Source organism: Solea senegalensis, linkage group LG7 (assembly GCF_019176455.1).
Source record: "Solea senegalensis isolate Sse05_10M linkage group LG7, IFAPA_SoseM_1, whole genome shotgun sequence".
Lineage (NCBI taxonomy): Eukaryota > Metazoa > Chordata > Actinopteri > Pleuronectiformes > Soleidae > Solea > Solea senegalensis.
The window spans coordinates 4,014,797-4,039,912 of NC_058027.1; the positions used below are offsets into that span (position 1 = coordinate 4,014,797).

General features: G+C 41.1%; 3 protein-coding genes across 4 annotated transcripts in view; 2 read left to right on the plus strand and 1 right to left on the minus strand.

Moving 5' to 3' along the window:
- The first annotated feature begins 7,464 nt into the window (after window positions 1–7,464).
- pabpn1l (PABPN1 like, cytoplasmic) lies at window positions 7,465–13,929 on the plus strand. Of its 2 annotated transcripts, none has more exons than XM_044030895.1 (6): window positions 7,465–7,750; window positions 9,558–9,681; window positions 10,887–10,954; window positions 11,094–11,200; window positions 11,983–12,070; window positions 13,132–13,929. In XM_044030895.1, the coding sequence occupies exons 1-6, from the start codon at window positions 7,676–7,678 to the stop codon at window positions 13,468–13,470; spliced, it is 801 nt and encodes a 266-aa protein (XP_043886830.1). In that variant the 5' UTR covers window positions 7,465–7,675; the 3' UTR covers window positions 13,471–13,929. The 2 variants fall into 2 exon arrangements, with proteins under 2 accessions (XP_043886830.1, XP_043886829.1); XM_044030894.1 differs by having other exon boundaries at window positions 7,466–7,750; window positions 9,555–9,681.
- On the minus strand, window positions 13,865–15,647 carry trappc2l (trafficking protein particle complex subunit 2L). The gene is made up of 5 exons (XM_044030900.1): window positions 15,561–15,647; window positions 15,107–15,279; window positions 14,452–14,539; window positions 14,108–14,187; window positions 13,865–14,027 (listed from the first exon to the last, which is right to left on the minus strand). The coding sequence occupies exons 1-5, from the start codon at window positions 15,591–15,593 to the stop codon at window positions 13,982–13,984; spliced, it is 420 nt and encodes a 139-aa protein (XP_043886835.1). The 5' UTR covers window positions 15,594–15,647; the 3' UTR covers window positions 13,865–13,981.
- Window positions 15,648–15,872: 225 nt separating this feature from the next.
- Window positions 15,873–25,116, plus strand: part of galns (galactosamine (N-acetyl)-6-sulfatase) — a 31,046-nt gene continuing 21,802 nt past the window's right edge. The window contains exons 1-9 of the mRNA XM_044030889.1: window positions 15,873–16,220; window positions 16,453–16,576; window positions 18,445–18,519; window positions 18,600–18,702; window positions 19,327–19,473; window positions 20,137–20,203; window positions 22,371–22,498; window positions 22,604–22,743; window positions 22,814–22,917. Coding sequence (XP_043886824.1) covers window positions 16,113–16,220; window positions 16,453–16,576; window positions 18,445–18,519; window positions 18,600–18,702; window positions 19,327–19,473; window positions 20,137–20,203; window positions 22,371–22,498; window positions 22,604–22,743; window positions 22,814–22,917 — 996 coding nt within the window. The 5' untranslated portion in view covers window positions 15,873–16,112. The remainder of the gene's footprint in view (window positions 16,221–16,452; window positions 16,577–18,444; window positions 18,520–18,599; window positions 18,703–19,326; window positions 19,474–20,136; window positions 20,204–22,370; window positions 22,499–22,603; window positions 22,744–22,813; window positions 22,918–25,116) is intronic.

A 25,116-nucleotide genomic window follows, 5' to 3' on the forward strand; every position in this document is an offset into this window, starting at 1 on the left:
CTCACCTCTCTGCACCGTTGTGAACCCAAATGAATTCAAAGATGGAAAAAAAACAAAAAAAAAAAAACCTGATCCAAACCTTTGTATTACACTGCCAAAGTGAGTAAGTAAGCGATAAAGGAGACGCACTCATCTTTATAACCAAACGCAACATCACCTCCTCAGCAGATAAGCCAGCACGGAGAGGACCGGGCTGTGGAGAAGCTGCAGGAACGCGTGGGACCCCAGAGGTAAACAAACCAACAACTGTGACTCACGGTCTACACACAACCACAGTGATTCCTCAGCGACGAGTGAATATGGACGATGCTGTGAACGTGACTTCATGAAACGGATAAGAAACCCTGCCACAGTGTGATTTTTTTTTTTTGTTGTTGTTGTTTTTGTGAACGGTAACAGAAGGAGACGAAGATACGGACACGGCAACAGAGCTGCCAAAAACCTCAAAACACGCTTGGAAACTCTCCCTTTTTTTTGTTCCCCCCTGAAGGCATCACGTACAATACAGACGCATGGGAAGATTGTTTCCGAGTCGCTTTTCTTTTTAAAAAGCTCCGCAATGAGGAGATATTTCAAGGAGTTGCTGTTACCTTTACATTCACGCCCTCCTTTTTCCAAAGCATGATGAACAGATGTAAGAGCCTAGCGAAGGGAGGTGTAGACTTGATGATCCTCTCTCTTTCTACCTCCCCTCGCCCCGCACCTCCTTTCTACGCTCTTCCCAGACTACTTGACTCGCCCCAAAGCGGCGACCTGCTTTGGACAGAGCAGTGACGCGTGCTGGGGCTCAAACCTGCGTGTAGATATTGTTCCTCTTTTCATTTCTTTTTCTTTCTTTGTTCTTTTTCAATAACGTCTCTTGTTGCTGATGTCCACATGTGCTGCCCTCGTGTGTGTCCAGAAAGACGGACTCTTCCGTCGCTTGTTCCCTTACCATTTTCTTTCCCTTCCTTTGAGTTTCGGGCTGAGCAGTGAAGTCAGAGCACGGACACTCGGATGTCGATGAAAGGAAGTCCCACATTGTACTTATTGTTTGAGTTCTTGTATCTATATTAACGAGATGAAAACCCCCCCTCTTGTAGAATATTTTGTATTGCTCGCATTGTAAGACAGTGAGAGGACGGAGGTGCAATATGAAGAGAATTCAGCTACTGAATGGAACCTCAGCAACTGCCCGTAGGGTGTCATATAATATAGATACATATAAATATATTTAAAGCAACATCGGTAACTTAATGTGAATGTACATAGTATTTAAAGAGGTCCAAAAATGTGTTTGCCAAATAACAGAAACCTTTAAAGTTTAATGTCCAGAATATGATTTCCTCACAGTACATTTTTTAGCATTTTTTGTTCCCCCCCCTCACAAGCTAAAAACAAACAAAGTGGCACTGAGTGGAGGAGACTGTCAGCTGAAAAGGATTGAACAAGAGATTTCTTCATGTACACTTTAACCCACATGTTATCAACCTACAGGAACTGTCATTATCGGGGCTAAACGCCTGTTTTCACATCCTTTATCCATCAGTGTTCACCTTCCAGGAGAGGGGACACACACACGAGTGGATGTTTTATTAGGAAAGTTAATAAAAAGCTCACATTCACATCATCAGGCATCTTTTCAGCTCTCGCGAGAGCGAAACCGGGCAGGTCGTTACTGTAGGATTCAGTGATACGCCAGTGTTAAGCTCCAGTGAACTTCAAAGCTAATTTTTGATATCAGTCATTGATTATTATTATGACGTAGAGTGTCATAAGCTTGAGATCCACGTCCAGAGATGCATCCAGGCCTGATCAGAGGGGTTTATTCCCATCTATAGTTTGGTTTATACAAAATGAACTACATTATTTGGCGTGACGATAGCAAATTAAGCAAAAGAGATATAAGAAATTGTGATTTGAACTAAAGAATTAGCAACTAGTAGTAGTATTTAACTTTAATTGATTTAATTCTGTGGCTAAATCAATTTAAATATATCGTTTTAAAGCTTTTAAAAGCCCCTGCAGTCACAGGACTGGATGCATCACCTCCTTAGGTGGACGTTTTTATTTTCCAGCCCCAGCAAATATCACTTGCAAAGACATGTATGTGGTTTTTTTTTGTGCGTGTGCACGACATGACGCTCACGCTTACTGATCACGGTAAAAACCCTGCGTTCATATACACGTGGACCAAACACAAAAGAAATGGATACAGTTTTTGGACTCTTCAGATTGGATATAAGCTGCAAGGTACTCCTGCATCTGCATGTGGCATTCATGTACAATACGTTTGTCATCATGATTGTCTTTTTGTGTGTCAGATGTCCAGTCCCTCGCCCCCCCCTACACGACTACCATAGACCACTCTCCACACACACACACACCCCCTCGCTCACACTAGCTACCTCCTGTGACCATACAGCTAACCACCAGGAGAGGTTGGCCTGGACTTTGAAAGGCCGGGCTGAGAGCAGACAAGGACGTGCATATTCAAAAGCGAAAAAAAAAAAGGAACCGTCACTGGAATCGCGATCGATGATCCCACTGGAATTCACCGACACGTCGCGTATTAAAACCTGCATCTTACCAAAACGACGCATTGACTCAAACATAACATGCCATTTGTTGTCCAAAACCAATAAAAAAAATAAAATAAAAAATAAAGCACAGACCAAAGTACTCCTGCATTGCCATAGTAGGCTTTGACTCAGTGTGTATTGACAGACCAGAAATAATAAGGTTAGACCTCGGCGACCGCAGTTAACCAAAGTGTCTGGAATACTCAGAGCATAAGAGTGAAGAGCACGCTCAGTAGACTGCGCTGAGTTTGGAAATGTGTAGAAATCCCGTTCAAGCAATCAAAGCGCTTGTCGTCTACGTATTGAAAGGAGCCTCTGGGAAAACAATGGAGGCCTCTCTCGCTCAGAAAAGCCTACTGATTGCGTGTTCTTACAATTACAAAGCCTTGCAGAGATAAAAAAAAAAATAAAAAAAAATGAATGCATGGTGTGAGTGTTTGTGTGTGTGTTTGAATTTTGGTGTGTGATTTTGTAAAAAAAAAAAAAATATCCTTTTTCTTTGTGTCTCTGTACAAACTACTTGAAAACCTTCAGAGCTTTAATGAAACATCCCAGATCGATTCACACAGTGTGTAGCGTCGTCGGCGCGTTTCAGCGACAGTTTCCCTCTTTTGCACCTCCTTGTCTGCACGCCGGCCCCCAGACTAACCTTAACTAAACCAAACCCAATAGACCACATGACCAAAATATAACCAAAAGCTACAACGTCCTCCTTTAGAGTCCACTTCACTTAAAGGGCGATTCTTTTCCACCTGGGCCCTGGGTTTCAAAATCTGGGTGTGTCAATAACAACATCGTACGTTATGTCCGCTAAATAATGCTAGTTTTTGCCAATAAATGGCTGAAGTTGTTATCCTGCTCTCTTACTTTTGTTTGCTGCAACAAATCAGAAGTATTGAGAGAGTTCAGAATTACATTTTGAGCCATTTATTTGCAAAAACTAGCATTTTTTTGGACAAAACCATAGACCGTATACATACGGAAGTTCCCAAACTGACACATATTGGACAATACCAGTTGCCGATCACATAATTGACATTATTAACTCTTCAGGAAAATGTTTTCTCATGTTATCCAAGACTTTAATTCAAATGGAACCACGGTGGCTAAGTGCTACTTTCATCCTACTTCCTGAGCTCCACTTATCAAGACTACATTCATTTTAATATACACTCAGCACCTGGCAGCCGACCTGATCCACCGGGCCCGGGTTGAAGAATTCCCCTTTAAGGTTTCTGTCACACAACGGTCTGAAAACTGTCCTTCACTAAGATTCTCCCTCCTTCCATGTTCTGTTCAGCTGTGACGATATTATTGATGGCAAACTCACAAGGGCTCTGCTGTTGTAAGGTGTAAGGGTCTCCAGACACTCCTCATCAGCCACTTTTGTTCGTTTATTTGATTTTATGTACATGATGTGGGCAAAAACGCATGTTTAGAAAAAAGGTTTTTTGGCATTTGTCCCCTCCCACCCCTGAACCGGTAACTCTACCAATGAAGATGGTAGTGACACGTCCGTCCACTGAAGAACAGCTACGGTGGAAAGCTACAGTGGATTTAGCACTAGTTTCCCAAAAGCCATGGCTCAGGATGGCCTCGTTTTTAAACCTTTACATGAACAGGAAAAAAGAAAAAAAAAAGAAAAGGTTTATGGTTTTATATGTGTAGGGAATCATTCTATACTGTATTGTGCAATACGTTATTACAGAGGAAAACACGTTTCTGTCGGGAAGGTTGGCGCTTTGAAGATCTTTCTCCTTTTGACTTTATTTCTCCTCTTCACAAAGTCCTGTTGCCGTTTTTAGATGAAGTAAACTGTGCCAGAAGAATTCAATTCTGATTTGTATTTATTTCTTGCATGCTTTCCTCCCTGTTGCTAATACCGCTCTTTAACTGTTCGCTCTGTTGGATGTGTGAAGCTGTAAAACATTCTAATTCAGGTTATTGTCTGTGTTGAACAATGTAACAGTGTAATTAAAACATGAAATTAAGTATTCATTACCCTTGTTGCTTTTATTCTTAAGATTCAGCCTAAAACCTTTGTTCTCAAACTGTGGTACGTGTACTGCCAGTGGTACGCGAGCTTCCTCTGGAAAATCAAGATCGATGAAGTAACCATATATGGTTCCTTGTCCGTCTAGGGTAAAACATCTTCATCCTGAAGCAGATATAAACTTTAAGGAACCCTAACCTGCGGCTGATTGTAACGTAGCCTTCGCTGATTGGCTGAGAGAAGTCACATGATTTTCCAACCTCACTGGGCTGCATAGCGATGCTATTTTGGATATGAAAATGTGCTTTTGGTCACTTTTCTTTCTTTTCTTTTTTAATTCTAGTGAAAAGAAAATCAATTGGTGACTTGTGGACTGAAATGTGTAGGAAAAGCACAAGAATTGAATGAATATTTAGATAATATAGACTAATAATGTGACTTCTCCAGTTAGTTACTTAACCTCTGTAGCTTCAATTTGACATTATGGGTCAGGATCCATAATACTCTTATATACTCTATAATACTCTTACTTATTTAACAGAGCAATCATTAAAGTTCTGAGTATCAACATTGTTTTCCCTATTGGTTTAAAAAATGCTTTATATATATATATTATATTATTATATTACATTACATCATGTTATATTAGATTATATTACATTATCTTTTTAAAACATTTGCTTATCTTTACAAGAAACAACAATTTCATCCAGAATTCAGAGCCTTTATTCTGAAAAGAAATGTGAACTGACTCAAAAAGATTCTGTTGCTGGAATTACAACAATTAACTGACATATGTTTGGTTTGAAACATAAGAATAAAACACTGCTGTTGAAATGGATATCCAATTTCAGAGAGTAATGTCCGTAAAATAACGATCAGCATATGTTAGCCTCAAAGAAGAAGTCAGTCTGGAAATTGAAATAATGCACAATAATTGCAAACAATGCAAAAAGGGAAAATATAGTTTGTTAAATCACATTATATTACATTATATTATATTATATTATATTATATTATATTATATTATATTATATTACATATGAACAACAGTGTACTTGGGTTAAGGCCTGTACATGCAGAATTTAACGAAAGAAATAAACTCCTGTGAAGACCTCAAAGGGAATGACAACATTTCTTCATTAACCACACCCACTTCAAATTTCTGGCCAAAACACACAATAGTTGTCGGACACCACACAAGAAAAAAGTTCTGCTCAGATGACGTGTCAAGAACAAGCTGCAAGAGAATAATGACTCATTATTTTCTCGTTGCCCTGGGAGAGAGAACACAGTTCTTTGTTATTGTGGTTCTATGTGTTATGTACAGGCCTTTAGTTTTTTTTGATGTTTCAAATGACCTTAGTATCCAACAATAACAGCAACAGCTGTTCTGCATTATTTTTAAATTGATCATAAAAATCACAGAAATATCGCCGTAAAATGCAATTTCTCCCCGGATAACGAGAGCCTGTCAAACATGCACACGGATAACTCAATAGAGAGGGTTTTCAAAATTGTTTGACTTCCTGAGGATATGCAGTTTTCATATTTGATACTTAATTAGCGCTAACGATCCCTTTGCACAGCAGCCATCTTGACAGGATTTAGCGGTAAAGGCACAGGTGTTACTGATCAGGTTAATGGCGGCTTTGTTCAGCGCATGTAAGTCGGAACAGTGTGACAGTGAACCAGTATGAACCCTGAAAACCATGGAAGCTAAATGGAACTCAGCCATCGTTAAATTAACAATTTTACACGTGTGATTTCCCTACTACTTAGCTATCAAAATGGCTGCCATGCACGTGGCCCAATGATCCCGGCTTCTGGTTGGTTGGTTGACATATTATGTTGCCTGTGCCAGATAAAAGGTTTAGCCATAGCTAAGGAGCATGGAGAATAAATTAGTATTTGACCATGCTTTTATTTTGTAATCCAGTTTCACAGTTTTTGGTGAAGCATGCGCCATATGTTCTGAGACTATAGATCTCCAGTAGCTATTGTTAGGCAAACAAGTGAACACCATTTTGGCAGGGAATATACACAGTACTGTATATAAATAACAATACAACGTTAACAATTGTTTTTACTCTTCTTACTGATGTAAAAGTGCATGTGCGAAAAGCTTTACTGTATTTTAAGACACACAGACATTGTTAAAAAATTTATTTTATTTGACAAATGTATGGACACGATCGTTTTAGGTTAAACTGCTGACCAGGAAGCTAAGTCACTAAGTCTTATACGCTCCATTTTTATAGCAGTAATGCCATCCTCAGGATCTTTGATGAAATGAACTTAAATACCTTGTTTATTTTATGCATAAGTTTATAAGAAAATTGAGGTCTGGAATAATGTCTGCTGTGGTTGTTTCCATCAGTGGCGTAGTCTACGTGACACGCATGTATACGGCGTGTGCCCACTACGAAAGGATTGCCAGGATTGCCATATTAACCACCTGAAATACTAATTGATACCTATCAACTCTGTTTTCCGACAGAAATTGCACTCAAGTGGAGATAACTGTTGTTTTCATTAAAATTATAATAAAATTCAAAATGTAGGTTATTGCGCTGCTGTTCTGGCAACCCATGCAAGAAAGTGGGCTGGACTCTAGGGACACTTATTGGGTGTTTTCACTTTTTCACTTTAGAAGAAAACACCCATTACAGTAGACCACACTACACTTCTTTTTTTCAGAAGCTATTATATTTAGTCTGTCAGGTTCTGTGATTGTTTTTATTGTTGTTTTGTTTTTTGTCTCTGTGCACATTGAGCTATGTAAGCTTGAAACCGTCTTTTTTTCAGAAGGGACATGGGGTAACAAAGGGGGCCAGTCTGGGACCCTTCGCGCAGCAGATGCGGCACTGGCGAAGACACCCTCCTCCTTGTTCTCCTCCTCTTTCTCCAGCGTCCGTCACGTGCGCCGCACTGTCAATCAAACCCCCGCGCCATGACACGCATTCACAGGTGATATCTATTAGCTTACCTCACATCCCATCAGGTGTCGCGTCTGTACACCATTAAACGGTTTCCGTCCTGTTTGGAGATATTTTTGAGGGGGAGGGTTTTCGCCGAGGTGCAGTGTTCGCGCTGCAGATGCCATGTTGGAGCAGTGAGCATGGCGGACAATCATCTGGAGTACGGCTACCTGGAGGAGGGCGAGTGTGTCGGGGAGCATTTCACCGAGGACCCGGTGAGTTTCTTGGAAGTGTCGGTGCAGCAGGGGCCGATAAAGATGCCGTAGCGTTGCCCCGTTGTGTTTGTTAGCACGCATGTCAGCAGCAAGGTTGAGGTTTGTCACGTTGCTGCAACAAACGTAAGGAAACAACAGTGTGGAGAAGATAAACGACGACATCACTGAGCCTCGTCCCGCAGTGACATGTTCAACATGGAGGCTGTCCGGCTCCCTCCGTGTCCGCTTTTCCACGGTTTAATACAGAGCTGTGGTGTGAGTGTGAAATTATACAGTGTGTTTGTATGCACAGATTAAAAAAAACCCTCCTTCTACCATGAAATCTTAGTCACAGGGCCGGTGCTAACCATTGTGCTGCCCATGGCAAGATGGGAATATGGTGCCTGTACCTTAAAAGCATCACTACAGTGTTTTGTTTTGTTTTCTTTAAAAAGACACCGTGTTTCCTCCTACACTAATTCAGCACTTCTGGCTGCTAAATCATCACCTTATTAATATTAATCAGTCTGTATTGATTGTCACGAGGGCTGCAACTAATGGTGCGTTCCATTTGTAGTCGGAAGTCAGATTTCCATCTCGGAGCAACCTGACAGAATTCCAAGATGGCCGGCTCTGTACAGACACTGCTACTTTCACCACTAATGGCACTAATGTTGTATATGTTTCACAGTAAATCAGTTGTACACATAGTACTGTTCAATTTCAATTGATGTTGCTACACATGTTTCTGTGTGTGCTAATATAAACAAACATGTAGAGTGTTATCGACTGGCTAGCCCAGGATAGGGCTGGGCAATATGGACCAAAACTGAAATCACGATATTTTTTGTTCAAAATGGCGATATGCGATATCATAACGATATTTTGAACACCGATTGGCCGCTCAGCTGAGCGCTGAAACCGCTGATAGCTGGTGTGTACAACAGAGACCAGCGCCTCGGTGACGGACATGGTAAACAACGAGCCGCTGATGTGTTTTAAGTCCACTTGCAGCCAAAATCTGCGGCTAACCACTGAACGGCTAACTGGTGCTGGTGCTGTTAAACACTAGCATCAACAAACAGGCATTACCAGTAGTAACAAAGATGGTTAAGAAAAGTGTTTGGAGTAAAAGTACAAAATTTGATTATTCTTTTTCTGCTCACTCTCCACCTGCACCGTGTCCACCACGTTTTCGTTCAAATGTCTGTTGCGATGTGTAGCGTGGGTGGGAGAACACTACTTAATACGTACATGTAAGGGGCGTGATTGAGCAGCTGAGCTATGCTTGTAGGTTCAGAGAGAAGCGCTCAGCTTTATTAAATAGCGTTCGCAAGGCAACATCAAAATAATATAGTATAGTATAGCGATATTCTCTCAACTACATATGTCTTTCAGAAACATACTGGTATAACACTTACTACTACTAACCTCATCATCTGGTTATTGTTTACTAAAACAATCCACAACTCGAATAACCTTGAAACCTGTCTGAGTTGAAATTACAGTCTAAAAGTGTAACCGACTGTTTGACTTTGAAGAAGTTGCTTTGACAGCGGAGGACACAAACTATCTAAACTCCTCTTGAGCAGTGTGTTAAAGTATTTCGTGTTCTACACCACGGAGTTGGTGGCAGATTTGGGGATGCTGTACATCCATGGTTCTCAAACTGTGGTACTTGAGCTTCCTCTGGCGGCACTCGGAAGGAAATCAGAAATACTGTTCTACTGTGTATATACTGCAGAATTTTGTCCGGAGTTTGTAGAATATGAAACGAATAACACAAATGTATCTCGTGCTTAGCTGGTCTCTGTTTGTGTGTCAGGAGCTGGCGGCAATTAAGGCCCGGGTTCACGAGCTGGAGATGGAAGAGGAGTCGGGGAGACTACACGACGACGACGAGCGATGTGACCTGTCCGAGATGCAGCTACTGACCAGTACCCCCCGTCCTGGTGAGACACCGCCTCATTGTTTTGTTTGTGTCGCGTCAGCGTTTGGGTAAATCCACATTCTGAACCCCAGAAGTCTTCAGCCAGGTGTGTGGCAACTGAGCCTATAGGCAGGTGTGATGACTGCATTACTTTTTCCACCTGGTCAACACCTGTGGTCAAACCAGTGTTCACATGTGTCTCATCACTGCCCAATGAGGTGAAGCAGAACAGTCCTCCTTACTGCCTGTGGCTATTTTCTGCCTTTGTGTCTCTCCTCCTCCTCCATTGCACTCATCCCTTCCCATATTTTTTTGCTTCCTCCTCAATTTTGAGATGCACTGTCAATAATGATGCAAGAAATGGACATTTTGGACAAATTGACCACCCAGTATGTTGACATGACAAAAACATTTGAATTGCAGAGTTAGCTCTACTAAAACACAAGTAAGTGTCTTAGTCACACCTCAAATTATAAGTAATTTAGTTTCTTATTTGGGAGTTGAATAACTATTGTACATAAGTACATGTTCAACTTGACCCAATGTGGTCTATGGGTCCCCTTTACACCTGGTATTAATGTGTGATGTCCACATGTGATCATTTTCCGATCAGATTCTTTCGAAGCGGGGGAAAAGTCGGCGTTGATAAGTGGAAAACCGATGAAAGCAGAGGAGACTGTCACAGTAACTGTTTCTAACTTTCCAAGTACCTCTGCTCAGTTTTTGTGGGTGGAGCGGAGAGCATCAGAAGTGTAAATGTGATAGGTCTCTGAAGTGGTTTGGCAGATCGGATAACAATTTGTGTCTGTACACCTGTATTTACAATTGGTCAGGCGCTATCTGATTGCAATCTGATGACAAAACGCATTTTAATGCCAGGTGTATAGGGGCCCTATGTGCTCTACGCATGTTCCGTAGTTCAGGCGGCCCCTGAACTTTGACCCCAAAATAATAGAAGAAGCTGGTACACAGAATCAGGAAACGATGATAAAAACATGGCAAGTTCAAGACTTTTCATACTTGAGATTGAATTTATGCTCCATCACCTTTAAAAGTTATGGATAGAAAGACACAAAATGGCGCTCCAAGTGGTCCCAATTAGCTGCCGGCGTAAGTCGCCATGGTCCACAACCACAGCTTGATTTGACTACATAGAAACATAATTGCTCTTCCTGTTCGTTTGACCTGGAGTAACCTTTTGTGTGTACATTCTTTTATCCTGCACAGGCCCTTTCTACAACATGACTCCTGAAGAGAGAATAGATGCAGACAACCGATCGGTGTATGTAGGAAATGTAAGCCGTGTTTGATTGTATGTTATTTACATTACATGTTGCATTACATGTCACTTAGCGGACGCTTTTTTACAATATTTTACATATTGAGCGTGTTTTTCATGGCTCTGACCTAACGCACTGTCCCAACAAATCCCAGGTAGACTATGGAGCGACTGCAGATGAGTTGGAAATCCATTTCAACGGCTGTGGACCCGTGAACAGAGTCACCATCCTGTGTGACCGCTTCTCTGGCCATCCCAAAGGGTGAGTTGGACAATTTTTTTTATTTTTTTTTTTTTATTATTATTTAGAAACAAGCAAATATGAACTTCAAATTAGAAAAAGGCCCATAGTCACACCTTTTGAATATAGCTGTGATTACACCACAAATGTAGATATTAAACATAACTGAATTACAGTCAACAGCAAATCGTTTTTGTTGAAGCCCTTTTGAATATTATCATGGTCACGTGTCGTCCTCGTCTTGTTTGTGTTACGCCGCTGGGAGCGGATATCAATATCGTACACACACTGTGGACACATAAGGTGTTAATTATTAATTGATTTTACCTGCCATGACCCAGTGTTCTGGATTCTGATTCTAATGAGTGATTTAAAAACGTGTCACCTGCTGCCACCTTCTCACACACACCTCCATCACCACTTGGCAACAATGGAGACCTATGATTTATTCATGTATTTATTTTTTTTAGACAGTTGCAGAACTTTGTGGCGTTCATGTGGATAAAATGGTGACTCGTCGGGGTGTCACGATCTTGATTGTTAATTTGAATATTGATCGAAACGACGTCAGGATCTTAATAGCTATTGTTAATAAATGATTTAAATTTGACAATAAGGCCTTAGTATGGTACATTGCAAACAAATGATGGACATTATATCACTCATTGAAAAGGGAATTAAAAATTAAATGAGTTATCATGACATAAAACCAATGGTCCTAGATTATGGTGATATTATTCCTAACACCAGACTGGACACTTCTACAGTAAAATAGCATTTTTCTCTCCTCCCCCTTTTCACAGCTTTGCTTACATCGAGTTTTCCGATAGAGACTCCGTGCAGAGTGCCATTGGTTTGCATGAGACCTTGTTCAGAGGGAGAGTCCTTAAGGTGAGTCACATCACACTACATGATTAAAACAGCTCGTCAGACCTCAGTGACCATCAGCCTCATGACTTATACCAGACTTGAGGATACATGGAGATGGTCGGTAGTAAAAGTTAAAGTTAGTTTTTATTAATCCCCTTAGGGAAAGTATTCCTCTGCATTTTGACCCATCCTAGAATTAGGAGCAGTGGGCTGCCACACTGAGTAACGCCCGGGGAGAATTGGGGGTTGGGTACCTTGCTCAGGGGTACCCCAGCCCTTTTTGGCCGGGTGGGGATTTGAACCGGCGACCCTCTGGTTACAAGTTCCTTTTCCACTTGGGCACCTTTAAAACTTTTATCAGTAGCCAGGTCATGTTTTTACCGTAGTAAAGTAAATCTTTTGACTTTTGATGCTAACTGAAGGCTACATCAGTTCCCTCACACACATGGAAGAGAAGGGTGAGCTGCCAAATGAAACTTTGCCAGTAAATTTACACACTGTACCTTGAAGTGAGGGTCATTTTAAAAAAACAAATGAGTCCCAGCACTTTTTTTATGTCCGTCATGAAAATGTTAGCCTCGCTCCGTTTCTTTAAAAGACCAGTCTCTAAGAATTAGTGACATCTTAAGTGCATCAGTTAACTTCGGTGGCCTTCAAATGCCAGAAGGGATGTAAAAATTTTCACAACCCTCCCTCTCACCTTCAATGAGAGCCATTTTTCCTTACTTAAGCTTCTGCTTTAAAAATGCACACGCATGCACTGGCTGGTTAGAAACACGGTGACACAACATGGCAGCCTCTGAGAAGCAAAGCCCTTGCATAAAGCACCTACAAAAGGCTTATTCTTATGCTATTGCCATCATGTTTCACAACACCATCTGGAGCCGTTTCCGTCTGGTGTGAACACAGCATTAGGCTACAAAAACCAAACGATTATACACTTTAACAAATCTAAATACGATAGCCTGTTGAATTTCTGCCAATAAACCCTCCTTAATGTTACACAGTGGACCTATTTTAAAATAAATCAATAAATCATCCCAAAGAAAACACTTGGTATAAAAGTTTCCTTTGGTTTGCAGGTAATGCCAAAAAGGACCAATATGCCAGGCATCAGCACCACAGACAGGGGAGGACACTCCAGAGGAGGAGGAGGACACTCCAGAGGCAGAGGTAGAGGTTATCGCCCCCCCAGGTATCAGAGCAGCTCGCGAGGCCGATTCCGGTACCAGTCGACCAGGCCGCAACATCAAACGCCCCACCCTTATTACGGAGGCCCGACAGTGGGGAAGAGACAGTGGGGGCACATGGACTACCACGAACAGATGCCTAAACGTTATCCATGTCTTCTGCTCATCACGCCGCCATCCGAGGAGTTGGGGGAAGCGTCGAGTGGACAACACTACGCCCAACAGCGCTAACACTACCCACAGTCTACGTCCCGAGTGGGTGAATGGAAATAATTTTAACAATTGTTTCTAGGCGTTACTGAGTGGAGTGTGCGTGTGTGTATATGTACAGAATGGGGAAGTTTCACCCATGCATCAGTCTTGAGTTAGACACAATGTAAAGAACAAGGGCTTGGGAGCACAGATTGTTGGCATTATAAGCTTAAGTTGCTGTGGATGCATGGACAGACCTCAAATCATGATGCAGTTGCATTTCTTGATGTTTTTACAAACTGAATGTTTAGTGTCGCTGCTTGCAATGTTAAGTATCACGCCTCCGTATGTATAACTTTTTTTTTTTCTTTGGCTATGTTAAGTGAATAAATAAAACAAATATCTGGTATTCCATTGTAGTAAAATGACACAGTGATGTGCAACAGTTAAGTTTTATTAGTTATGCATTTTAAAATTAAAGGCAACATGTAAACAAAAGTTCAGTATTATGTACAGTGGACAATAGGATGTTCATGAGTAGAAACGGACATCATCCAGTTTGCACCATCATCGCCGATACTATTCCATCAAAGGCCCTGAAGAACAAATGGTTAAATAACGGTGATTAAAAATCTTAAAACAAACCCTTTAAAAGATTTCAAAAGACTTGACTCACTTGGACTGAATGGTGTCCCCAGGATTGTGGAAGGGGTTGCACATCACATCAGTAAATGAGTTGTGTAATTTTCTGAACATCTGGAAAAGAATGATCACAAGTTAAATGGTAAATTACTCTGACTCAAATCAGGGCTTTAATCTGACAGTTCATGTGTGTTCATCAATCCAGACTTTATATGAAAATGAAATGTTCATGGTAAAACCCAATTACATACACAGTAACTGTAATGACATTAAAAAAGCTTAGTGCACTTAAATCATTACAAAGTGAACCAAGTGTGTCAAGGACTCTACTAATTTGAGTTTGTGAGCATGTGTGCGTCGTGAACAGACGTAACTTACACTTCTTATTTCATTGTCCCTCAACGATGTGTTTGAAGAGTCCACAACAATGACGAATTTCACCTTGGAGTTCGTTACATACCCATATCTAGTTCACCAGTCAAGGATGGAAGACGGTAGTTGTTTCCTATCTGTATTAGTACATACAAAGGCAGTGTCACAAATAAAGAAGGATCATCTCACGGTCAAAAAAAAACTATACATGAAATTCAGGACCTTTTTTAAATGTAGTGTGTAATAAAGGATAACTTTAGATCACAATATAAATTGAGATCAACTCATAAAAAGGTACATCAAGTACTAAAATGAAAACATTGACAAAGTAATCCTTGCAGTAATGTTGTCAATTCCAGTCATTTAGGAATAAGTGACATTAACCCTGGTTTCTGAATAATTAATATCCATTCCAATTTTGGATGATGGGTGAAATCGACTGTATTCTGCCTGAAATAAGTTGTATACATTCAGATAATTGCTAATTTTATTATTTTAAGTCTTGTAGCTCCTATTTCCAGGTATTGTTATGGTGTTCTCTCCATACAGGTTTGTCAAAATATGGGAGATTGAGGGAAAAAATGCTTTTGAATCTGGTATTGAGGGATTTTGCCATCTTTCACTGACTTAAATAATAAATACACACAGAAACAAAGGATACACTTTATAGTCTTCAGTGGGATAGAGCAGACCCAGGTACAGCTCTCTCTGGTCTCCCAGTGATTTGCCCACGGCTGAGATCTTCTCCTCCACCACGTCCAGAGAGGTGTGTACTGTGTAGTGAAACTTCAGCTCATTTTGAGTGGGCACACTGCGAATGTACAGCGGGTAGTTCTGGGGGTGGGAAAGAATGCAGAAAAACAACAGAACGCTCAGTTATAATGAAACACGTCCATTAAATCGTCATAAATACAGCGGATGTTGGCAGGAGCCTGTCCTCAATAAATGCTAATGTTGTTAGCTCCCTTGGTGCATTTCATGCTGCTGAACTCTCTGACAGCCAGACAAACATGAACGTTGTTGCCAATTCCATTCTAAGAAGGTGTTAAATACATTTGACGTCACAAAACGCAGTGTAGATAAAACCTCAGATATTTAAAAGCAATAACCATTACCTCTTTCGCGATTACTGCTATGCACACCGCCATGTTACTTTTCCTCCTCTGAGCTGTCAGACGCGGTCACGTGATGCGTTGCGTTCAAACACAGTTGGAAAAGTCATAACTGGGTTCAGTTTCTCGTTTATCTATAGAACTTTACGTAATTAAAAACGTTTAATATCTTAATTATCCGCTAAACCCTTTTATTTTATGTTAGGAACGTAGTTAGGAAGGTGGTTATTGTTAATGAAGAAACTCTGTTCAGCGCGAAGTAAAATCTAACAGAAGTTCGTGAATGCACCAAAAGTCGAGGAACAAACTTGAATGTGTTTTCCCTTTAACGACGTTATCATGCGTTGTAATTGTTCGGTAGTACTATTTTGACAAAATAACAAAATATATAAATGAAATAACTCCGAATTGAGTCAAGCGGACACACCGCAAAACCTGCTCCACTCTGTATGCGCAAACATTGAGCCTAAGACCCGCACGAAGACAAACAAACCACTTCCTTGAAGCAGTGGCTCGTCTCATGTGACTGAGTGAAGTGGATCTCTTCTGCGAGGGATGGCTGCTCTAACTCTGCTCCTGCTGACTGCAATAATATGTAGTTCGCTGACTGAAAACCCATCGAATGTTTCGCCTCCAAACATCATCATCATGCTCATGGACGACGTGAGTAATTTTCGCTTTTTAGTCCAACACACTAAAGAAAAAGTTCACTGGCTCAGTAGTGAGTTATGAATATTAATATTACTCACCATGTCTGTGTCCTTGGAGTAGTAGCTGTTAATTTTACAAAGCATTTTTTTTAAATACATTTAAGTGTGTGGTTGTAGAGTATGTGTGGACCTGCTCATTATATGTATATGCTGGATTAGTTAATAATCTGGATTTTGCCCTTCAGATGGGTTGGGGGGATTTGGGGGTGTTTGGCCAGCCTTCTAAAGAAACCCCTAACCTGGACGCCATGGCTGCTGAAGGAATGCTATTTCCAAACTTCTACACTGCCAACCCTCTCTGTTCCCCATGTAAGTCAGCAATATTCCCTGATTTATACCTCTGTTTAGATGAAATTCTAACATCATTAGTTGTTTTTTGAGAAGCTTCAGGTCAACACTGAAGCTGGTTTTCCAAAATAATGAATCTCACCAACCAAATTCACTCAAATCAATGCAGCATTTCACGTAAAAGTCAAAATGAACGTCAGAAAGCAACACTGTCACTCTTTTAAAATGTTATGATTTTGAACATCGATCAGTATCTTATTACAGAGTAAAAACAGCACATTTGCACGTTATTAACACTGAAGTATACACAAGTAACACCAATGAATCAGAAATACAGCAGTTTGCGTCAATACCCTTTCTATATCCCTGCATAGTCGTTTACTTTGGGTTGAAATAAAAGCAAATTAGTGAAATTCTGGGACTTCAATAACAACAATAATAATAAAAAAATATATATGTGATATTGTCTGGCAGCACTTGAATATTTTCAGTTGCACAACCTTTGTATCCTACAGTAATTTACACGATAATGATTATTTTCATAATCGATTCATCTATTGATTATTTTCTCGATTATAAAATGTTAAAAAAGGACTGAAATGATGAATGTACCAAAAAACATTCATTTTTTAATGATTTCTGTGTTATACGAAGCAAAGAAACCAGAAATTATTCACATTTAAGAAGCTAAAACAAACAGAAATCTTGTTTAAATCATGAAAAAAAGCTTCAAACCGATTAATTGATTATCTAAATAGTTGACGGTTCATTTAGTAATCGATTAATAATCGATTATTAAAGCTCGAGTCGTCCTTCAAACATAGCAGAACAGAGTACAGGAAAGAGGAACAGAAAACATCGGTGATGTGAGAAACCATTTGTTAGAACTATAATAATGGATGTATTCAGATAAGTTTTGTCTCCTTTGTTGTTGAAAAACTATGAAAAAAATGAAAGTAGTCCTGTAGACAAACCACAAAAACACCATTTATTTAAGTCAAGCTGCTTTTCTGCTTGCAGTGTTGTATCAGTGGTTTGTGTATACAGTATTCACCCCCTTGGCTTTTTACCCCTTTGTTATGAAGCCCATAAAAAGCTCTGGTGCAACCAATTACCTTCAGAAGTCACATAATTAGTGTGCAATCTAAGTGTCACATGATCTGTCAGTACATATACACACCTTTTTTGAAAGGCCCCAACATGAAGCCCAAGGAACTCTCCAAACAAGTAAGGGACAATGTTGTTGGCTTAGGTTATAAAAGAATATCCAAATCTTTGATGATCCCCAGGAGCACCATCAAGTCTATCATAACCAAATGGAAATAACTTGGCACATCAGCACCCACCAAAACTCACGGACCAGGCAAGGAGGGCAACAATAAGCCGTACGCTCCATAGAGTTGGGCTTTATGGCAGAGTGGCCAGAAGAAAGTCATTACTTTCAGCAAAAAAAACCCCAAAATGTGCCATTTTGGGTTTGCCAAAAGGTGCTTTGGTGGGATGAGACGAAAATTGGACTTTTCAGCAAAGAAAACGCTATGTCTGACGCAAACCCAACTGGTCAGAGTTGAGGGAAAGATGGATGGTGCTATATACAGGGATGTTCTTCAGCAAGACCTGTACCACGCTGAAAAACACGCTGCTAAAGCAACACTTGAGTGGTTTAAGGGGAAACATGTAAATGTGTTGGAATGGCCTCGTCAAAGCCCAGACCTCAATCCAATAGAAAATCTGTGGTCAGACTTAAAATTCACAAAGCACAATCTTGAAGGAGTTGGAGCAGTTTTGCAAGGAGGAATGGGCAATTGTCCAATAATTAGTCTTCTAATTTCACAAAGTATCTCTCAATATCATGATAATATCACATTTTTGTGTCATTTTGTCCACAGCCAGAGCTGCACTTCTCACCGGCAGGCTGCCTGTCAGAAACGGCTTCTACACCACTAATGCCCACGCCCGCAACGGTACTCCCTCAGTACACATACACACATATTTACACCAATCGTTCACTAGCTATTAAATAACTGATTTTTTTTTTTGATAGCGTACACACCCCAGGAGATAGTCGGAGGAATCTCTGAGGATGAGATTCTGTTACCCCAGATTCTGAAAAAAAGGGGATATGTCAGCAAGATAGTTGGCAAGTGGTGAGCTCTTTATCTTTGGTCTTTATTCCATTTCTTTTGAGGCTTTTTTAAGGATTAGAGCAGTAGTTCTCAAACTCTTTGTGACCAATGTACTGCCATTATTACCAGTGTGGAAATAAACACTTTTTCCAGGACTTTAATCTCACAGCTGAAAATCCCAAATTTGAATCGGAATGCATCGCGAATGCGGCTCCTGTGCTTCAGGGGGCGACTCCACGTCAGATAGCATTTTTCCTAATGATTTAATGATGTTCAATTTAGTCAATTATGTTCCCATTTAGAGCAAAAAAGACAATAAATTCCACCTCATACGAGTGGGCACAGGTGTGATTTTTTTTTTTTACCCTAATGTAACAGCTTTGGAGTCATTGTGAGGGTTAAAGGGGAATTCTGGTATATTTTGAGGTCCTATGTTTATAAATGTGGGTGTGTCTATGTGAATAGTACTTGCAAAAAGTTTCATAATTGGTTTATATATACATATATCGCTTTTGAGTCAAGTTTAAACATTTTTTTAGCATACAATTTTTATATATATATATATAACTATATTGCAATAACGTGATAATATCATGTCATGGGTCCTCTGGTAGTGTCTGAATACTCTTTTCTTTGTTGCCACAGGCATTTGGGCCACAGACCACAGTACCTTCCTCTGGAGAATGGCTTCGATGAATGGTTCGGCGCACCAAACTGCCACTTTGGCCCTTACAGGAGCAACCACTCACGCCCCAACATCCCCGTCTACAACAATTCAGAGATGGTCGGCAGGTAGAGTCACACGCAAGCACTCGCAGCAGACACAAAAGAAAATCATCTTCTCTCCCTGTGACTCAGTGGAATACTTTGGCTGTCTGTTCAAGTGTCTTCCCTCCTCTTCCTCTCTCTGTACCAGCTGTGCTTGTGTATTCCATTTTCCGCCCATTTGTTTTTCCCCCCAAAACTGCCATATGTGTATTCAGGGTCATTGAAACTGGCAGCCGGGCGTGTTTTTCGCTTAGCCATGGGTTTAATCAGCGCTGCATACCTGGGCCCTGGACACACACACACACACACAGACACATATACACACAGGCATACGCACGCCCTCAAGAGACGGCAGGTTGCGTTGGCTGTGTGCGAGGACACCTGGAGGCGGCGAGGCGTATGAAAAGAGAGACGCCTGTCACCGCTTGTGTGTTCGCCGTGTCACGCTTCAGCGGCACCTCATAAAAGTTCCCTCTGCTCAGCTCTGCTGAGACTTCCGCCAAAACATGTCGCTCACCGAATGCCTTCCTCGAACACAATCAGCGTGGAGCGAGATTGTAAAGCCCCCGATGATACAATCGTGTCATTGTGGAAGAAGAAGTAGAGGAGAAAGGACATGGCACAGACACAGCAGCCATTCAGACCGAGGTTTATTTAGTGATTCATGTCAACGCACTTGTTTTTCAGATACTATGAGGAGTTTGTGATTGACAGGGAAACGGGAGAGTCCAACTTCACGCAGATGCTTTTGAAGGTAAGGCTCACTGCTTCTTTTTTCCAGAACTCCAGGAGGCGAGTCTTTCAAGTGTTGTCGATCCCCCAGTGCATTTACGTCCGAGTCCGACTATAATCGAGCTAGCCTTAATCGGACTAACATACCTGGATAATGAGATTCATAGTCCGATTACTCCTGCCTGCGTACGCTTAGTCGGATTGGAGTCGGACTTGGCGTTCTGCGCATGCGCCAACATTTCTTGGACCCGGAAGTAGATGGAGACGACTGCAGTGCTGTTGCCCGGAAATCATACGACAGCAACCAAAAGAGCCGCGCTCCATCTAATTTATTTAGGTACGAAACATGCAGAACCACAGCACCATCCATCTCACCGGTCATGTGACGTAAAGGTCAACAGGATGCTGCAATAGCTTATAGAGATACAGTGCCACCTACAGAGGCATACAGAGTCATATATACTTGGAGTCGGGTTGATGAGGTTACTCCGGATTTCCAAGTTTAGGGGGCTTACCATAATATAATTAATATAGGTATTAATATCTTATGGCATATAATTTGTGCATATTAAAAAAACAAATAACCTTTAAAATAATCCTGCATTAATCAGTTGAAAAGTCCCAATGCAGCCAGTGCTCGAATCACAAGTACTGGAAACTGGGGCTTCAGTCTGACGACTACAACATTAGTTACACCCAGTATATTTTCAATATTTCCTTCCATAAATCAAATAAATTAAGAAAGAATATTATTATTTTATTGTCCAACAGAGTCAAAAACATTCAAAACACCAAGTAACCAAACGAAAGCATGATTGTGGGCCTTTTCACGAGAAATACTTTTCGCACACTCTCGCTCACCGATCGCTTCCGTCGCCTGCTTCAGTCTCACCCGCTTCGCCTCCTGAAGGGATCAAACGCCGCATGCTGAGACACGCGGCGTGCGTGATACGGGTAACATGTCGTCATAAGAAGTGGGGGGATCCTGTTGAAGCTCACTTTCAGCGTTTCTTCTCATAACTTTGAAATAATGATGCTCTATTGGTGTCAGTGCTCGTGGGATGTGCTTCTGTTAGTATAGACAAACAAACTAATGTACTAATGTCTACACACTATATTTTATGTATATAGTATATATATATATATTTTTATATGTGTATAAGTTGACATTATAGAATGTAGCCTTTTTTCTTCGTCGTCTTTTGAATTATCTGCGTTACTAGTAAAATAATATATTGGAATATTGGATTATTCTCTCCAATATAATCCAACAGCAACCAGTGCAGCCTCCATTAAAGGGCTGTTTCACACATGGGGAAGTAAAGAATAAACTTAAATCATTATGATGTTGCCGTGTTGGATTACTTGGATTACATTTGACCATTTCTTTTTTTTATTTCATTCATATTTTATTTAATTTTTTTGGTGACTTAAGTGACTTAAACATCAACCTTTTGTCAATTTATTAAATTTTTTTTCCAATCCTAACCCTCTGTTGTTGTGGGAATGAGAGCTGTATTTTAGATCCACTGTCTGATGATCAAATGACACATTTATCTATGGAAATTAGTAAAATACTGTATATTCTTTTTGGTGAAGTGGCCCTTTAATGATTGCACAGTTAAATTAGACTCATTTCAAACAACAACAGGGAAGTGCAACCTTGTATTGTATCACAGCTGTGGCTAAGTGTCCCTAATAAACAGGCACCTGAGTGTACCACACGCACACACACACACACACACAAACATGGGCCCAGCCATTTCGAGCACTTTTTGACCACTTTAAATTGGCATTTCATAAAATAAAAAAATAAAAAACATAGACTAGAGGGAATAATAAATTGCTAACTCAGACACTTTGCAGGTGACAACATCAATGTCTGTGTGATTTCGTGGGCTTAAGGGTTTAAGAGGGGGGATAGTGAGATTTGGCAGTGGGTATGTGATGATTATGAGAAAGTGAGACTTTCTACAGCTTAACCACAGTTACAGGAAGGTCCTCATCTCGTACAGTGTCACGCTGAGGCTCAGCGACTTTGACATCTTCCTCTTATCTGGGTATCTGACACCTTTGCGACATGCCGTCATCGACACCTGCTTCGCGTCCTTTTTTTTACGTGCGAAATGTGATGTTTTAAAGAGAATTGTCGTTTGACGTCTGTGTTGAAAGTGTCTCACCTCTTGCAGGAAGGTCTTGAGTTCATACAGCGTCAGACTAAGGCTCAGCGACCCTTCTTCCTCTACTGGGCAGCCGACTCCACTCACGCCCCCGTCTACGCCTCCAAAGGCTTCCTAGGAAAAAGCCAGCGAGGCCGGTAAACGACATCCTGCCTTACTGACTCTTTTATACACACACAGTTCACCCTGATGAGGTTATACATTGAATATTGAATATTATTTTCCATGGCTGCTCACTGCAGGTATGGAGATGCGGTGATGGAGCTGGATGACAGTGTGGGTCACATCCTGTCCTCGCTGCGCACTCTGGGAATTGAGAATAACACCTTTGTCTTCTTCACGTCAGACAACGGAGCGGCTTTAACATCCGGCCCACACCAAAGTAGGTACATTCACACTTATACTCTACAGTATAAAGCACTTTACAGTCATAATTGCTGCTTATTCCTCAGGTGGCAGCAATGGGCCGTTCCTCTGCGGGAAGGAGACTACTTTTGAGGGCGGCATGAGGGAGCCTGCCATCGCCTGGTGGCCTGGACGCATCACTAAAGGCACGGTAAGTTAGAATAACTCAGCGATTCAAAGGTTGTCACAAATAAATCCTACAGAAATACGCAAAAAAACAATCACTTGCTGAATCCCTGACATCTTCCAGAGCCAGGTTTGTATTGTCTCTCATCACTCTGAATTTGTGATGCCAAGCAAGAGCAGCGCGGGAGGGGGGGATATTTTTCTTCCTGTATTAAAAAACGTTTTTCATTTCAAATGCTTATCAACAGCTACCAGAAGATGAAATATGCTCTATAAGGCAGTGTACAATTCTGGGGATCAGACTGAGAGTAAATAGTAAGAAATAATTGTAGAGGTCGATTGATAAGGCTTTTTTTTGTAGCCAGTTCCACTGTTGACCTTTAGAATGGAGTGCAGGCGATGGTTCATATATGATGGCAATTTTATATCAACCATCAACCACTTTTTTTCGCTCTCTCCATCTGATACAATAGAACAGTTTATTAACAGCAAATGTTGTACGTTAACCTAAATAAACCTTTCTTTCTTACTTACCAGGCAAATATTTAATTAGGGTTGGTTTGACTCACATTGTAACATGTGTTACCCCATTGTAATTGATTCTTCTTCTTCTTATTACGGCTGAGGCAAATTTGAGGGACTAAACATGCCAGAACACACTTCAGTCGTGGTGAAAATGTACGCATGAAAGTGGTGAGTGGGTGTGGTAAATGGGAAATGGGAGGGGCAAGTGAAATTGGGAAAAAAAAAAAGTCCCATCTCGGGACTCTGCATGTTGGGTCTGCACTGCGGTTTCTGTATAAACTTCAAATCATCAGAAAACTCAACTTTAGCAAACAAACTTTTGGATAAAGTGACACCGTTGATATGTACTGTTGTTGTTTTTTTGTTATTTAATATATGTATGATTTACTGTGACCCATTAACAGGTGCATCTTGGCCACACAGTGTGAGGGCATCTGTCTTTTCCCCCAGTTTCCTCAAATATTTTTTGGGCTGGAATTAATACCCCAACTCTCTGTCTCTCTCTATATTTTCCCAAAAACCCCCACCCACCCACAACGCGATCCCCTAAGCCCATGCGTTCTGCAAATGACTTTTAATTGTATTAGGGGCAGCTGTGACACGGGGCTGTGACGCAGAGGGATTTGGTGGAGGAGCGAGCGGAGGCTGCAGTCTGCAGTAAGCCTTGCCCCTGGCTCATCTCACAGGCGTGTGCTGGGGCCTGATAGCGCAGCAGAATAACGCGGGAGAGGGGGATTGGGAGCGTCTTAAGCGGCTAATCTGTTTGTGTGTTTGCTTAGGTTGGATTGAGCTGTAATGAGGACTTCAGTATCTGAATATGCCAGGCGCTCAGGATAAAGGAGCGGGAGGAGTGGAGGGGGGGGGGTGGCAGGGAAGAAGTAAAGGGGGCTGCTAGGGTATAGAAGAGAGAAAAAAGGAGGAGGAGTGTTGAAGACGCTGGCACTGGCGCTGTTGAGTTCGCAGGGCTTTGCTGCACCTGTGCCACATTCTCCTAGCCGGTGTGTCGACGTATCTATCAAAAGTGTGTAGATCATGAGTTTTTGTTGATCCTACGTCGCCACATAGATGGGAGGGGCATATACTGTAGTGAAACTATGGACAACAGCAACCTTGTGCATTTCAAAACAGTGACTGCGGTCCCAGTTCACAACGTTGAGGAGCACGAGTTGCCAATATTTCTGGAGCGTGAAAGCACACACGGATCCGCTCTTAAATTCAGCATTACACTGTCGTCATGCTCACACACACACACATACCTCACTTCCCCACTGTCTGCTCTGTGCTTTTATAAACACCAAACCCATTTAAATGATTTTTTTCATGTCGGCAACAGGCTGAGTTTGGAAGTGAAAGTGTGGCTGTTTGAGAGCTGCAACAAGGAGACAGTCACTACTCAGGTTTGGGGATTTTAAATAAAATGTTATATTAAGTTTTTAGCAGTTATTCTTGGAAAATAAACGCACATTTTTACGTCATCTTTTGTTTTAGTAGTATAACCGAGCGGCTATGTTCACCTATATATTTTATTTGTTTTATTTATCTCTGATGTACAGCACTTTGTTTTTAAAGTGCTTTATAAATAAAGTTGGGTTGGATTGGATTGGACCTGTACTGCAGGTCCAAAAACAAAAAAGATGCGGGGGGGCTCCAACAGCCAATCTTACACAGCACCACTTCCTATCAAACCTGGCTTTCAAAA